Below are 16,211 nucleotides of genomic sequence, written 5' to 3'. Positions count from 1 at the left end.
GTGGGAGGAAAGCGGAGCCCCTGGAGGAAACCCACTCAGACACGGGGAGAACATGCAAACTCCACACAGAGGACGACTCGAGATGACCCCCAAGATCGAACTACCCCGGGGCTCGAACCCAGGATCATTTGCTGTGCGGTGACCGCGCTAACCACTGCACCACGGTGCCGCCCCCACGTTAAACCATCCCAGTGAATTGTCTGCACTCATTTTAGTGCACATAAACCACAGGGCTGGGCTTATCTATTATCAGCTAAAAGGAAGCGTCAGAAGCTCAACAGCAATAAAGGCAGAGCGACAGTATTGGTTTTACAAGGTTATGGGATCGCATAAAGTGTCTTCTTTAGTCTAAACTGACTGCAGGTATCCCCACCCTGCTGGTCCCACGGCACAAACTGTTGGCGGGTATCCCCACCCTGCTGGTCCCCCGGCACAAACTGTTGGCAAGTATCCCCACCTTGCTGGTCCCCCGGCATAAATTGACTGCAGGTATCCCCACCCTGCTGGTCCCCCGGCACAAACTGACTGCAGGTATCCCCACCCTGCTGGTCCCCCGGCACAAACTGACTGCAGGTATCCCCACCCTGCTGGTCCTCCGGCACAAAGAGAGCAATATAGTGTACACTGTTAAGTGCCAGGAGGATTTCCATGACTTGTACATTGGGGAAACTAAACACACGATGGCCAAGAGGACGGCACAACACAGTAGAGCTAACACGTCAGACCAGAACTCCAGTCTACACCATCTACAGGCCAGTGGCCACTCTTCCAGGGATGAGGATGTGCACATCCTTGATAGGGAGAAACGATGGTTTGAACGAGGAGTCAAAGAGGCCATCTATGTGAAGAGGGAACGACCATCCCTGAACCGGGGGGGAGGCCTAAGAGTACATCTGTCACCATCTTACAATGCTGTGATTACAACTATTCCTCAACCTTCTCTCTGTGAATAGTACACATGGCTATTGAAACTCTAGTTAAAGGGCACACCCATATTTGCATTTGAAACTGGTCGTTGGTTGCGGTGGTTAGGCATTGTGTTGTTTATAAGGGTGGGATCCCTGCAGTCAGTTTAGACTGATGATGTCACTTAGACAAGTGCTGAAATGTATCTGTCAATAAACGTTGTGTCCAGATGAACTGATTCAGCTTTGATGAATCCGGATTTTTTTTTAAGAGTTTTCCCCCTCCCCCCCCCCCCCAATTGTATTTGGCCAATTATCCCACTCTTTCAAGCCGTCCCGGTCGCTGCTCCACCCCCTCTGCTGATCCAGGGAGGGCTGCAGACCACCACGTCTCCTCCGATACATGTGGAGTCGTCAGCCGCTTCTTTTCACCTGACAGTGAGGAGTTTCACCAGGGGGACGTAGCGCATGGGAGGATCACACTATCCCCCCCCCCCCGAACAGGCGCCCTGACTGATCAGAGGAGGCGCTAGTGCAACGACCACGACACACACCCACATCCGGCTTCCCACCCACAGACACGGCCAACTGTGTCTGTAGGGACGCCCGAACACGCCGGAGGTAACACGGGGATTCGAACTGGCGATGCTCGTGTAGGTAGGCAACAGAATAGACCGCCACGCCAGCCGGACGCCCAAATCCGAAAATTTTGATCAGACAAAGAACTGGATGTGTTTGGTTGAAGGAGATCAAGAGTTCATCTTCAGAATCTGTTTTATTTGCCGAGTGAGTTTGCTTTTACAAGGACTCTGGCTTGGTGGGTCTCTGGACGTGGGGATTCTGGTTATGTTTCCGGGGGGGGGGGGATAAAAGGGATGTGACTGTTCTGCAACAGCCGTGAGGTATTTCATTTGAATCATCCTCCCATCAGAAGGGATAGATTTAGCCCGCTAACCATCTGCAGTCAGGAGATGACGCTTCACTTGTGTCTTATGGAGCTTTGGGGACCCTGTAGCATCGGTATTATGTAGAACGAGAGTATATGGGGATATCTGGCAGACATGGAGGGGGACACATAGGGAGGGACAAGGGAACGGTGAATACTAAAAAATGATTATTGATTAAAAAAAAAGGCCAGCAGCTGTTCCTGTTCTTGCCAGTAAGCTAGTTATTTTTGTCAGTTTTACCTAATGCAGGGACCTTCACCTCCCACTCACAACCTCACATGTTGAAACAACAAAAAGTAAGCGTGGCTCATAAATTTAGCATTGACGGCAATGCATAGATGTGATGTTCAAATATTAAGGACGGGAGCTGGGTACTGTGTTTACATGCACAGCATGAATAAATGAGTGCGAAAGCCAAAGAAAAAAAAAGCCCCCCGGAAGTAACCGTTGTAAAAATACGGAGTTGGTTTTCACCTTCGTTAAATAATTCACTGTGGTCAGAGGTCGTCTGGGTACATCACAGCTAAGTTGAGAGAGGACAGGGAGGGAAAACGTGCGGAAACTGAGGCATGCATCCTGGAAGGGATTGAGTTGCGTGGCGTGGCGTGGCGGGAGCGTAATGCTGTTAGACGCATAGAAAAACAGCGGCCTCCATCTCCTTTTTTGTTTTTCACAACCCCTCGATTACTGTGTGAATATTTCCCTCTATCCCTCCGCCATCTCCCTCATCTAACATTCCATCTGTCCATCCTCTGACCCCCTCGCTCTCAATATATCTGTGTCCTCTCAAGCCCTCTCTGACTCGCACTCAGATTCTGTCTGTCCTCCATCTCCTTTGAGCTACAAACTAAGAAATGAGACATTGGCATTGAGACTCTGGGCTCACCTTTCCAACCCAGACAGCACCCGGATGTGGGCCACTTCAGGCAACGATGCGGCACTGATGGCCTTCTTCTGGCCCTGACAAAATGGATGTGAGCCTGAAGTGGCCCACATGTATAATAGCAAATATGGCCCAAATATGCAAAATCAAATATGGGCCTTTTTTTGGCAAAAATGCGGTGCTCTGGGCAACATGTAATCTGGATGTGACCTCGAAGTGGCCCGTGTGGTAAATGGTGAATATGGCCCAAATATCATCAAAACAAATATGGCCCACCTTTGGCAAATATGTGGCACATACAGCACTGCTATGGCTTGGTTCTGGCCCAGATCTGGCAAACAGGAGTGGACCGCTCAAGTGCCATCATTCCACATGGTATGTGGGCCGGATGAAAGTGTTGGGTGTGGGACGGGTCCGGGCCACAGCCACTTTGCGATCTGGGAATAATACCAAAAAGTATCAGCAATAAGAGGAAGTGTTGCAAGTCACCTCTGATCCAACAAGTACAAAGTTGTGCAAATTCTCCCCTCTCTCAGTATCAAATGAGGTTGAATCAGTTCATCTGGATACAACGGTTCTCATAAACATAAATATTGTATCCAGATGAACTGATTCAACCTTGTTTGGCTTTCTTACCTTGGTTACTGAGCATCAAGACACCTCTCTTAAGTGTATATTTATATATGCACAACTGATTGGAAAAAGAAATTGAACCAGTCTATGAATTCTTTGCTGTGTTAGTTATATCTTCTGTCCAAATGGCCTAAACTAAAGATGCTGATGATGCCACAGTGGAGGTGGTAACGTCAAAATAGGATAGTATCTGATAGTATTTAACCGATAAGAGAATGAAACCGTCCCTAACTCTTCTTTGCTTGTGATCAGGACAGGACAGGCATGAGGAACATGAGCTAGATAGACACTGATCCGTAACGCTGAGGCCAACAGACAGTGGACTCAAATGCACGAGGCAGGTAGAATAAATGTTTTCGCTGAAGATGAGTTTGGTACACAGTAAATCAGTCCAATAGACAGGCAGAGGACTCCAATACACGTTAGGCAAAGGCAACGCCCAAAACACAGACACTAGTTGGGATATTACTCAGGAACACATGAGCAGTAAAGCACTGGAACGCTCCCAGATAGCAAAACTGCTGTGGCCCGGACCCGTCCCACACCCGACACTTCATCCGGCCCACATACCGCGTGGAATGATGGCACTTGGGCGGTCCGCTCCTGTTTTCCAGATCTGGGCCAGAACCAAGCCATAGCAATGCCGCATGTGCCACATATTTGCCAAAGGTGGCCATATTTGTTTTATGATATTTGGGCCGGGCCACTTCAGGGTCACATCCAGATTACATGTTGCCGAGAGCACCGCAACTTTGCCAAAAAAGGCCCACATTTGATTTGGCATATTTGGGTCATATTTGCTATTGTACATGTGGGCCACTACAGACTCACATCCATTTTGTCAGGGCCACAAGAAGGCCATCAGTGCCGCATCATAGCCTGAAGTGTCCCACATTTGGATGCTATCTGGGCTTTGACGCGGAGGTACAAAGACAAACTGGCACAGTAACAGGGAAAACGAGGAGGTACATTTACAGAGTAGACACAGGGGAGGATATATTTACAGGGTAGACACAGGGGAGTGTAATCAAGAAGGCGGGAAACACTTGAGGACCGGAACTTTAGAAGGAGGCCGTGACGTTACACGATCCATATTTAACGATGGGAATCTCAACCCTACAATCGCTTAAAAGCCTTGTGCACAAATCCCAGCTGCTTACACACACGCACATGCATGCACACACAAGCACACACACACACATGCACACACATACCCATCCTTTATTTTTCTGCCTGTCTTACGTTGCAGATGCTTATCAAATTGGTTTTCCCTCTGTCAGATAAAAATAAAAGAATGGAGAAGGCGATAGAGGTAGAGAAATAAAGAACAAGAGAGGGTGAAACTCACCTCTCTCTCCCAAATTTATCTGACACATTTGAAAAAAAAAAGAAAAGAAAAAAGAAGCTGTCTCGAACACAATCCAATCAGACACAATAGCAGTAAGTGAGAGCTCTCATAAGCAACACAAACAATTCATAAATGCAACCATTAAGATGAGGAAATGTGGAGCACAACAGCCACAAAAGACCCCTCCAACTGCCGACTACTGCAAATTATTCTGAACTAACAAACGGGATGTGATTATTTATTGTATCAAGCTATTTGAATCACTTTGCCTTCCGTGGGGCTCTGTTGTGGTGATTCAGAGGAATAAATCATTAAAATGTCTCGCAACACAATCTGCTCTCTCAACATGCTTTGTCATTATAAGTAGTAAATAACGAAGTGGCAGATATCATGAAAGTCATCTTTTGTTGTTGCATCTGTTTAATTGATCCTGTCTATCAAGGCTGTGTACATTTTAAGTGGGGAGCTGCCCATTAAGGAGCTTCGTTGAAATAGCAAATCAAACTTTAGCGCAACAGAACAGAAACTGCACCACGAACCTGAGAGGGCAAAATCCTGTATTGTTGCACTGTATGCAGCATCACTGGATTATCAACAAAAAGGTAAAAATAGAACAACAAAAGTCTCTTGCAGATGGGGCGATACAACGTTTTTGTGTTTTGGCAATGAATTTGACGAGCTTTAGGAATCTTAAGTAGATGTCAGTACTACATCTTTTTTTCAGGTAGTACACTAACCTTTAAGGCTAAAATTACAGGTCATGCCCCATGATGCCTCACTGAGCGGGGAGAAGTGTATGTGTGTGCGCACGTGGGCGCCGAAGATACAGAGCTCAGGGGCGTCACTAGAGATTTATGGACAGGGGGGCTAAGCCTTTACTGGGGGGGTCTGCGGGGAGGATTTTTTTTTTAAATGACCCCAAAATGTCTGTTAGTCATTAATTTTTAGAGTATCAATAGCTGTAAAAATTAATCAAAATACGGTTATTTGGCACACAGTAGATCTGTATCATCATAGTTTGTATTAGGCATGGATCTAATATGACTTAAAAGCTATCCATCCACTTACAACAGGCACCGATCAAGAAAAGGTATTGAAGTTAAGGAGGCGCAGAGGTGCTCGGCATTGCCCGGGGAAAGTTCTCACCAAAACAACCAACACGATCGGATCTTTACGATATAAGCGTTGATGAAATATAACATAATTTATGATATGATACATGTGATAAATGAATGTCAAATAAATGAATCTTATTAACAAAAATGATCAAATGTCATAATTTTCAATCCATTCATCAAGCGTCTTTGCCAATGTGTGTATTAATCGCCGCAAATCACCAAAAAATAAACTCAATTTCGCAAATAAATAACATTTTTTACTTGGTTTTTGAAATATTTTTCGAACTTTGCAATCATTGATTGGAAAGTGCTGATTCTAAAGATACCTTTCTTTTTGTTCTACAATGTGTATTTCTGGAGTTTTAAGCGAACATACAAACATACACTCTTGCTTTATATATATATATATATATATATATATATATATATATACACACACACATATATACATATATATACGTATATATATATACATATATACGTATATATAGAAGTTGCAGGTGCTAAGTATGTTATTCATACAGACTGTAGATTGGTGCCATCACAGTTTGTGCAATCAGAAAGAGTGTGATTTTGCTCTGTAGTTGTGCTTACGTGTTTAATAATCTAGGTGACAGAATTTCAAAGTCATAGTGACATTTGACAGCACAAATATTAACTTTTCTCAAGAATCTTTTATTTATTCTCACAAATGAGGATATATTAAGGGAATGACATTTCTACAAATATGGAAGAAATCTAAATGCAGTCCACCCCCAGCCAGAGGACAATAGGGCTGTTAGTCAAAAAGCACCAACAAAAAGGTGTATGCATAAGATGGCAGTATACATGGCAATTTACATGCTGGGTTGTATTGAAATCAACATCTGTCAACTTGCTGACTTCACAGTGTAGTATGGTTTAGATTGGCTGATATTATTGGCTCCTACAGTGTTACGATAATATAACATTTTTGATGTTTTGTATGGAAATTGTTATTATGATATACCCGGAGAAGGAACTTTTTACACGTGAGTGAGTTTTCCATGGAAAATATTTTCCACAACCATGCAAAGCCACACTCAAACAGTAGACAGGGATCATGCATAACATATTTCATGAAATAGACAATATTCAGAATACATAATATATGACGGTTTGTGACTGAAAAGAGGTTTTGCACTTGAACCGACCTCAAAGTACTAAACACAAGGAGAAACACAATGGAATGAATGACTGAAAGATCAGATGAAAAGGAATTTTAACAGACAGGTTTATATAACCCTTTTCAGCAATAACTTCATTTACTGAAACTGAAAAGCTAGTACTCATAGAGAAGAGACTATTTTGTGGGTGGGAGCATCAAAGAATACCTTTTGTTTTTGAAGGTGGCAAATCGGTCAATGGTTCTGTTGTGACTCAGCAGCCCTGACATTTTGCTCTCAATTGACATGGCTGCAAGATTGTGAAGCTTCTTCTGCCCCATTGTTTTACGCAGCCAGGAATGCAGCCGGCGCAGTGCGCTAAAAGACCTTTTACAAGAGCAGCTACTCACAGGTATTGTTAAGGCAACTTGAATGATTGCCTTTAGAGAGGGAAACATATCTGGATCTAGGAGGTTGTGCACAGCTAACATGTCTTGGGGTGGGCATCCAGCCTATGTTTTGCGGGCAAGAGAGTTTCTGGCCACCAGCAACTCTTCTATTTTGAGATCAATGTTGTAGTGATTGGCAAGCTCAGTTAAATATGATTCACTCAAGAACTGCTCTGAATTAGGGCTACATGCCTGTATGCCTTTTAGTAAGCTTGCATCCACACTAGAAAATCGTTATTCAAGCTCACTAGCCATCCTATCCAAGCAGGGGAAAAGCAACTCTGTTTTCAAGGTTCCTGAGCTGAACCAATCTGTGCCTGAACCCAAGGTTGTCTCCGACACAAAATCACCCATTTTCCTCTGTTTATGCCTTTTTTTAGCATCTGGTTCTGGGATATTGTGAGTGTTGCACAGGGCCTTGGTTCTTTCATACAGCTCTGTGGCAAATGTATCTGTGCGTTTGCCTCCCAATGTGTCACACACAGCTTGTTTGCAGATTACAGCTTCGTCCTGGTCTAACGTCTCTTTCTGTAGGAACTCGTGAAGTCCCTCAGTTACAGAAAGTAAGGACTGAAACATCAGTAGTAAATACACTGTTGAGAAGCTTCTTTCTCAGACCAACAGCTATGGGGGATCCAATGGCAGACAAACATTCAAAAATAGCAGGTAAAGTGTCAAGAACTACATTAAGGGATCGCAGCTGGCATGCCCAGCGAGTGGTTAAAAGTTGTACAAGTTCAGCTGATGTCAATCCAAGTTTGGACTGAGCTTCTTTGAACTTGTGGTGGTTAATTGGGGAGGTGCTGAAAAATGAATAGACACTCTCCAACAAACTGAAAAACTCTGCAGCCCCCGAAACAGCCCTGCAAGTATGGCACAACACCAAGTTCAGCTCATGAGCATAACATTGCACATAAATTGCCTCTGGATGCAGCATTCTGAAATGTGCTTGCACACCCCCAGTGGACCCAACTGCTGCTGCAACTCAATTGCTATGAACTGGGCATCAAATGATTTCATTTCTGTTAGTGCTAGAAAACACTCCTTAACTGCCCCCTCTGTAACATACCTTATACAGACAGCCAACTGCTCTGACTGTCTATCCCTGGCCCCTTCTGCCATAATGGCATACATTCTGGACTTTGTCATCTCAGAGATTATGACATTAGTAATTTCTTGAGCACAACACTCAATCATCTCATTCTGAGATGTTGGAGAGAGATAAGTGGTATTCGACAGAGGACTGTACTTTTGTAGGAAAGTGTCAAATTCCTTCAAAGTTCCATACATGCAACAAAGTTGCCTCTGATTGTCCTTTCATTAGCTTCATTACTGCCACGAAAAGGGAGTCCCTGTTTTCCTAACAAGGAGGTGACCGCAACAATTCGCCTGAGATATTCCATTCTCTCTATCTCGCTTACATGTGCTGATGCTATAATCTGAGCAATGTTTTTCTGACTGCCAGTTGCCTGGTAGCTTTGCCATGCTACAACACTGTCTTTATGGGTTTGTGCCATCTCATGCTTTTCAAAGATAAACAAGGCTTTCTTCCAATTTTTACAGCCATTACTGACCAAAGCTTCATGTTTTATGTTTCTGCCAAATACTCAACATAGAAAGCAGAAAGCTGCAGAGTATTCTAGCCATTTGTATTTATCAAACCAGCAGTACTGAAATGCCCTGTTCTGTATACCAAAAATGTCTTGTGGGTAGCTATTCAGCTTTACATGTCTGGGCCCAGTGTCTTTGTCACCTAAATCATCCCTGTAACTTCTGGAAGGAGTTGCTGTAGCTGCTTGATCACTTTCCCTCTCTACATTGGTTTGCTCCCTCCCTCTCTCTGGATCTGTTTGCTCTCTTTCTGCCTCTGGATCGGTTTGTTCCCTTTCTGTCTCTGGATCCGTTTTCTCCCTTTCACTCAAACAGCTTGCTTCTTGACCCTTTTCTTTCTCAGCCTCTCCTTCTGCACGACCCTTTAAGATAAGTCCAAACATTTGCTAAAAAAATCATTAAATTAATGAGACCCTGAAGCCTCCTCCATTTTTGCTAAATCGCCCAGTTAGTGGATTTCTATGGCAGACAGAAAAATTATCATGAAAGACTGACGTTTGTTGTGTGACCCTCTAAAACTAAAAATGTCATGTAAAATCGTTTAGGCTAGTTTATTCCAAGTGTAAGTATTAGGCCTACGTCATAAAATTCGGTATTAATTTTAACTTGAAAGCTTAAACAACTCCCACTCGTTTTCTTCTTGATCACTAACCTCCATCAGACCTGCTCCTTCAGCCCCGTCAGTCTCCTCCATCTTCCTTCTCTCCCTCTCCTTGCCTGTTTTTGGTAACACGTTATTTTATTAAACTCAGATTTACAAGAACTCAAGGCTTAATGAATGGTCAATCAGTTTAAATGTGCATTTGTCTGAACTGGCAAAATCTTCTCACCTGACTGGCTTTCGGCGGAGCTGCCTCCTTTTTTTGAAGAAATTTCGTATATCCATGTACAGGCTGAGGAATTGAGGGATATAAAACTGCATTATGATCAACACAATGTGACCTTTGCACTGACATTAACTGATTATAAACAACTATCTATGCCTACTGGTGTGATTGTTTCACAATACTTTTTTTTTTTTTTTTATAAATTTATTTCTGATTTTTCCCTTTTTTCTCCCAATTTAGTGGCCAATTGATCCCTATTTTAATTCAAACACCCACCCTCGTATTGCATGCGTTTGTCAACTGCATCTCTCCGGCCGGCAGTCTCGAAGGAAAGCGCCTCCCCACTTTCGTGACAAGGCGAATCCAAGCCGAACCACTGTTTTCCCGACACACACAGAGACGCATTCACATGACGAACACAAGCCGACTCCGCCCCCCTCCCGAAGACAGCGTTGCCAATGATTGCTGCTTCATCGAGTCCGGCCATAGTCGGATCTGACGAGACCGGGGCGCGAACCCCAGTCCCCAGTGGGCAACTGCATCGACACCAAGCCGATGCTTAGACCGCTACGCCACCGCGGACGCTTGTTTCACAATACTTAAGAGGCACGTAAAAGCAAAGAATGTAAAGAGCTGTCAACAACATTATTTCTCTCTTTGGCTGGCTGGCTCGTCAGCTAGTTAGCATAACGTTGGTGTTATATAGCCTATCCTCTTGTCTTTTCCTCACTAAACCTAAAGTTAGCTAACTATTACTTTTCCTGTCGCCGTCTTCTGATCACCTTCGCCGGAAGTTACAGGGGAACCGAATTTATTTGGGGTCCAGGGCGGAAGTTCGCTGGCGCTGTCCGTCACCGCCTGGTAGCTAGCTAGCTAGCTAAACTCCGGAGTACAAACCAACACGGTTCAATAGTTCACTTCGTCTGAAAATGGCGAGGACACCGTCTTCTCTCTCTGGAAACACATTTAATCCTTCCTCACAGCTGCACCAAACGTTGACATAGGTCCAATATATCACAGTTCTTAGTAATAATATTTCCTTTCACTTGCGCGGAGCTCCCAATACCGTTCGCGCCACACAACAACTTCCTCATTCCCCCTCCCTACCAACCAATCAGAGTCCGACCCCAGATCTCGCTCTTAAAGCGGTAAACCCTTATTTACCAACACTCATTCCCCCCTCCCTACCAACCAATCAGAGTCCGACCCCAGATCTTGCTCTTAAAGCGGTAAACCCTTATTTACCAACACTCATTCCCCCCTCCCTACCAACCAATCAGAGTCCGACCCCAGATCTTGCTCTTAAAGCGGTAAACCCCTATTTACCAACATAACGTTAAGCAGGTAACAATCGAGTAACAACTTGATAGCTACATTGACCTTTGTACTGTCTTTCCCTCCCCTCGCTACTGAGCAAGGGCACTGGCAGCAAGTGTCAACACCATCCTTACATCATGACTATGAAGACGGTTGGTGTTGTCCACGGGTTTAATAACGTGGGAAGTTGTGAAACTACTGTAAACTACTAATAAGTTAACGGGTCTGACCCTTTAGCCGAGCGGTTAGTGATGTCGCCTCGTGGTAACTTGAACAGTTACCACAACTCTTCATCATCCCTACATCTCTTGAAAACCAGGCCTTTGTACTTCTTCTTGAGCTGCGTAGTGTTTGTACTGAAGCGAATTCGGGGGACAACGCAGCCACAGGAAGTGCCGCGGCCGGGAAGCGAACCCATATCGCCCGCATCGCAGGAGGCATCGCTAACCGCTAGACCAAAGGGGTCAGACCCGCCAACCAGCGGCCAGCGTGTCTTCTTATCCGTGCACGTTACACTACCCGGGAGGGGGGGGGTATCAGCTCCTTCACGCCTTAGGGCGCATGCGCTTCCGATGGCCTTACGGTCGCCCCATCCCACTTCTGACACCAATGTAGCGAATTCGGGGGGCAACCACAGGAACTGCCGCGGCCGGGAAGCGAACCCGTATCGCCCGCACCGCGGGAGGTATCGCTAACCGCTAGACCAAAGGGGTCAGACCCGCCAGCCAGCGGCCAGCGTGTCTTCTTATTCGTGCACGTTACAGTACTTTGTTTGAGTTCCATGCTCAGACTGTTCCACAGGGTTACCCCACAGACTGAAACGCCCATGCTCTTCAAAGCTGTTCGAACACATCATTTCCTGAAGTTTAGTTTCTCTCTCTTCTCTATCCGAGAATATTTTTTTGCATATTACTCGGCAGTAGATTGTTTCTTGCTTTGAACATTATTTGTGCTGTGTTCAATTCTGTCAAATCCCTGAACTTTAAGGCACTTGACTTTAAAAAATAGCTTGTTGGTGTGTCTTACAAAACTAGTTTGATTGAGAAGATTTAAAAAAAAAATCAAACAAAATAAATCTAACATCTACATTTGCTGTGTGTGTGTGTGTGTGTGTGAATTAATTAATTGTAAAGCGCTTTGAGTGGCTGTTGCAGCCAGAAAGGCGCTATAAAAACGCAACTTTGAGTGATTGATTGATTGAATAGCCGTTCTGGCCCACACTCCGTTCCAGTTGGTGGCGGTAATGCGCCAAATTGTTGTTTGCCTACCGCCAATGACCGTAAAACGGGAGGAAGAAGGGAATCGTCATCTGTGGGCGACGGCGCTCCGGCGGCGGCTCTTACTGCGGTGCAGCATCGTTCCTGAAATTGCCGTTGGCTTCGGGGCCAAACGTGTAATCCGCACTTTGGCCTTCACTGACTTATCAGACAACTTTATATACTACGAGCCTAACGTTTAAGCGTCGGTGTTGTTTCTTTAACGCTCAGAAAGAGAAGCTGCAGCGAGCTACAGCCTAAAGAGCCGCGAGCAGTCATCTTTAAATCGCCACTGCGACACAATCCAACATTTTGTCGTCCTACGTGTCGCCACAGCAACCTGTAGTCACTTATTAGCTGCGACTGCATCGTGTCGGCTAGGGCTAATACTTGCTAAACTAGCTATGAGTTACCGAGGGGGTCCAGGAGGTGGGAGGAGGGGCAGAAGAGGAGGTCGGGGCTTCGGGGATGGCTACAAGGAAAGGTGGGAGAGAGGAGGTGGAAGGGGACACTCCAGAGACTCGGACTTCGCTTCTCCTGACCGGAGCGATGCGGGACAGGCGGACCGTCATCCACCACACCTGAAGGGTCGTGAGATTGGGCTGTGGTACGCCAGATATGGAGCCGTGAGAAGGAAGCAAACTGATCGACGATCGGTATGAATGCCTTTTTCTGTGGGTGGTATTCGAAAGACAGATTGACAGAGAGACAGGTTGATAGAGTGACAGAGAGACAGGCTGATAGAGTGACAGAGAGACAGACTGATTTATTGACAGGGAGGCTGATAGAGAGACAGGCTGATAGAGAGACAGGCTGATAGAGTGACAGAGAGACAGGCTGATTTATTGACAGGGAGGCTGATAGAGAGACAGACTGATAGAGAGACAGACCGATAGAGTGACAGACTGATAGAGAGACCGGCTGATAGAGAGACGGGCTGATAGAGAGACAGACTGATAGAGAGACAGGCTGATAGAGTGACAGACTGATAGAGAGACAGACTGATAGAGAGACAAGCTCATAGAGAGACAGACTGATAGAGAGACAGGCTGATAGAGAGACAGACTGATAGAGAGACAGGCTGATTTATTGACAGGCAGGCTGATAGAGAGACAGGCTGATAGAGTGACAGAGAGACAGACTGATAGAGACAGGCTGATAGAGTGACAGAGAGACAGGCTGATATATTGACAGGCAGGCTGATAGAGAGACAGACTGATAGAGAGACGGGCTGATAGAGAGACGGACTGATAGAGAGACAGGCTGATAGAGTGACAGACTGATAGAGAGACAGACTGATAGAGAGACAAGCTCATAGAGAGACTGACTGATAGAGAGACAGGCTGATAGAGTGACAGGCTGATAGAGAGACAGACTGATAGAGACAGGCTGATAGAGTGACAGACTGATAGAGAGACAGACTGATGGAGAGACAGGCAGGCTGATAGAGAGACAGGCTGATAGAGTGACAGAGAGACAGACTGATAGAGACAGGCTGATAGAGTGACAGAGAGACAGGCTGATATATTGACAGGCAGGCTGATAGAGAGACAGACTGATAGAGAGACAGGCTGATAGAGTGACAGAGAGGCAGGCTGATAGACAGGCCGATTGATTGACAGAGAGACAGGTGGATAGAGTGACAGAGAGACAAGCTGATTGATTGACAGAGAAGCAAGCTGATAGATTTTTTTTGAAGGTTTTTGTGGCATTGTTTTAGAAAAGTGCTATTTATATACAAAATTACTAGAATTAATAATAATTTTATTTATATTTATATCTAAAACAATGACACAAAGTGCTTCACAAAAAAAAATTTTTTTTTTTTTTTTTTTTTTTGCCCTGTGGCGGCCTGTCCAGGGTGTCTCCCCGCCTGCCGCCCAATGACTGCTGGGATAGGCTCCAGCATCCCCGCGACCCTGAGAGCAGGATAAGCAGTTGGGATAATGGATGGATGGATGGATTATTATCAGCCTGCAAGTCTTGCAGGCTGAGTCCAATCAGTTTGCGGTTGTGGATTAGCATCCGCAATAAACTTGGGAGTCAGTGAGGTGAAATGAGATTTGTAGCAGCTAGGGCTGGGCAATCATTCAATGTTATTGTTTTCATCTTTCAGTTATATCAGGATAAGATTCTGATATTTGTCATATCATAATACATAATTTTATTCTCTTAAGTTGATAGTGAGAATATAGTGTAAAATTTGGTATGAAATATTTAAGGGAATGTTAATTATAAACTTGAACAGTTCAATGATGAACCACAGTTGGATTCTTAAACATGGTAGTTGTGCATATGTAAGCAGATATTTTGAGATATGTTGATATTGTGTATATTGATATTGTATCTGTTTAAGTGGGAGAGTACTGCTGGCGTCATGTGTGGCTGCAGCTTCTCCCTCTCGTAGACCCCCCTTCCCATCCACCCTTGTATGTTTGTGCTATGTTTATCTGTTGTCTTGATTCACCCCGTTTATTGTAAAGCGACTTTGAGTGGTAGAAAAGCGCTATATAAGATTTATTATTATTATATCACCCAGCACTAGTTGCGGCACTGGGATACGTTGCCTGAAATCAAGGTTTTGTGTAAAATCAAGGTTTTGTGCTTGGCGCTTAACTTTATCTTGCTCATGTCTTTGTGCAGCGAGCTGTGGTCCAGATGGATGAGGCCAGAGAGCAACAAATCACCGAGCTGCTCAATTCTGTCCAGAATGACCATCCAGGTCCAGAGAGACACAGAAGAAATGTCAGCACCTCTGCATCTCACAGCTCTTCCTCACCTCTTGATAAAGATGGTCATTGGTGAGGACGGTTTGCAGTGTTTTTCTGTCCAGTACAGTAAGTTGGGATTGGTGTGTGTGAACTGTCTGTTCGTCAGTGTGTTTTGGCTTTCAGTAACATCCCCAGTGGTCTATGTGTGCAGTTACTTTGATGGTGACTTACCTGAAGAGAAAAATGTGAAGATTGAGGTCAAATCTGAGGAGTTGGAAGAAGAAGTTTGTGCAGCACAGAAGAAAATGCCTCAGAAGTCCCAAAGGTAACCCATCTTTACCCACTTTGAAGGATTACTAATATTGTCTATTCAGTGTTGTTGGGTTTGTGCAAATTTGAATAGTTTATAGAGCTCATGTTGAATTTTTTTTTTTAAGATACTTCTCCATGGAAGTAGTAAAAGATGAGACACCAGACACATGGGATGATGAAGAAGAACAGGAGAAGGAGAAAGAGAAATTCAGATGCAAAGAAAAAGATCTAGAATACCTGTTGCAGGAAGTAAGCAGAAACAAAACTCAGGATGACGTTTTAAAGACAGATCTGCAGCGCAAGAAATCAGACCGCAAGTACCAGGAGATGCTGGTGAGAATGGGGGGGTGCTACTTTTTCGCTGTAGATGGTGTTGACACATTCAAGGATTGCTGTTGTCAACCACAATATTAGATGACCTATAATGCTGACTTAAAGTAATTTTATCACAAAATAATTGTCTGACCATTAGTATATTGAATGAAATTAAGTTAAAATGTGCCAGCAAATATTACCATGCCCACTGGGCTAGACATTCATCATTGGTTTGAGATCTCCTAGATAAAGATTTACTGTTGATATTGTTCGATGTATAATATTCAGCTGATAAATGTTTTTTCATTATATTTTCTTGCAGAAATTCAGGGAAAAACTACCAGCCTTTAAGATGAGAGAGGTATGATTTCTGACTGATTTTTCACTACATAAGCATCCTCCTTTATTACTGTAAAATCAGCATCTATGTAAAAGGTGGATCCTCAATTAGGATT

General features: G+C 44.4%; 1 protein-coding gene across 1 annotated transcript in view; it reads left to right on the top strand.

Annotated features, from left to right (window-relative positions):
- Positions 1–12,487: 12,487 nt before the first annotated feature.
- Positions 12,488–16,211, top strand: part of dhx36 (DEAH (Asp-Glu-Ala-His) box polypeptide 36) — a 37,427-nt gene continuing 33,703 nt past the window's right edge. The window contains exons 1-5 of the mRNA XM_056283084.1: positions 12,488–13,074; positions 15,062–15,219; positions 15,341–15,454; positions 15,567–15,774; positions 16,079–16,117. Of these exons, the coding sequence (XP_056139059.1) occupies positions 12,823–13,074; positions 15,062–15,219; positions 15,341–15,454; positions 15,567–15,774; positions 16,079–16,117 (771 nt within the window). The 5' untranslated portion in view covers positions 12,488–12,822. The remainder of the gene's footprint in view (positions 13,075–15,061; positions 15,220–15,340; positions 15,455–15,566; positions 15,775–16,078; positions 16,118–16,211) is intronic.

The sequence above is a fragment of the Lampris incognitus genome, chromosome 7 (genome assembly GCF_029633865.1).
Source record: "Lampris incognitus isolate fLamInc1 chromosome 7, fLamInc1.hap2, whole genome shotgun sequence".
In the NCBI taxonomy this organism is placed as follows: domain Eukaryota; kingdom Metazoa; phylum Chordata; class Actinopteri; order Lampriformes; family Lampridae; genus Lampris; species Lampris incognitus.
The sequence above is the reverse complement of the archived record's forward strand: the minus strand, read 5'-3'. Positions and strand labels throughout refer to the sequence as shown.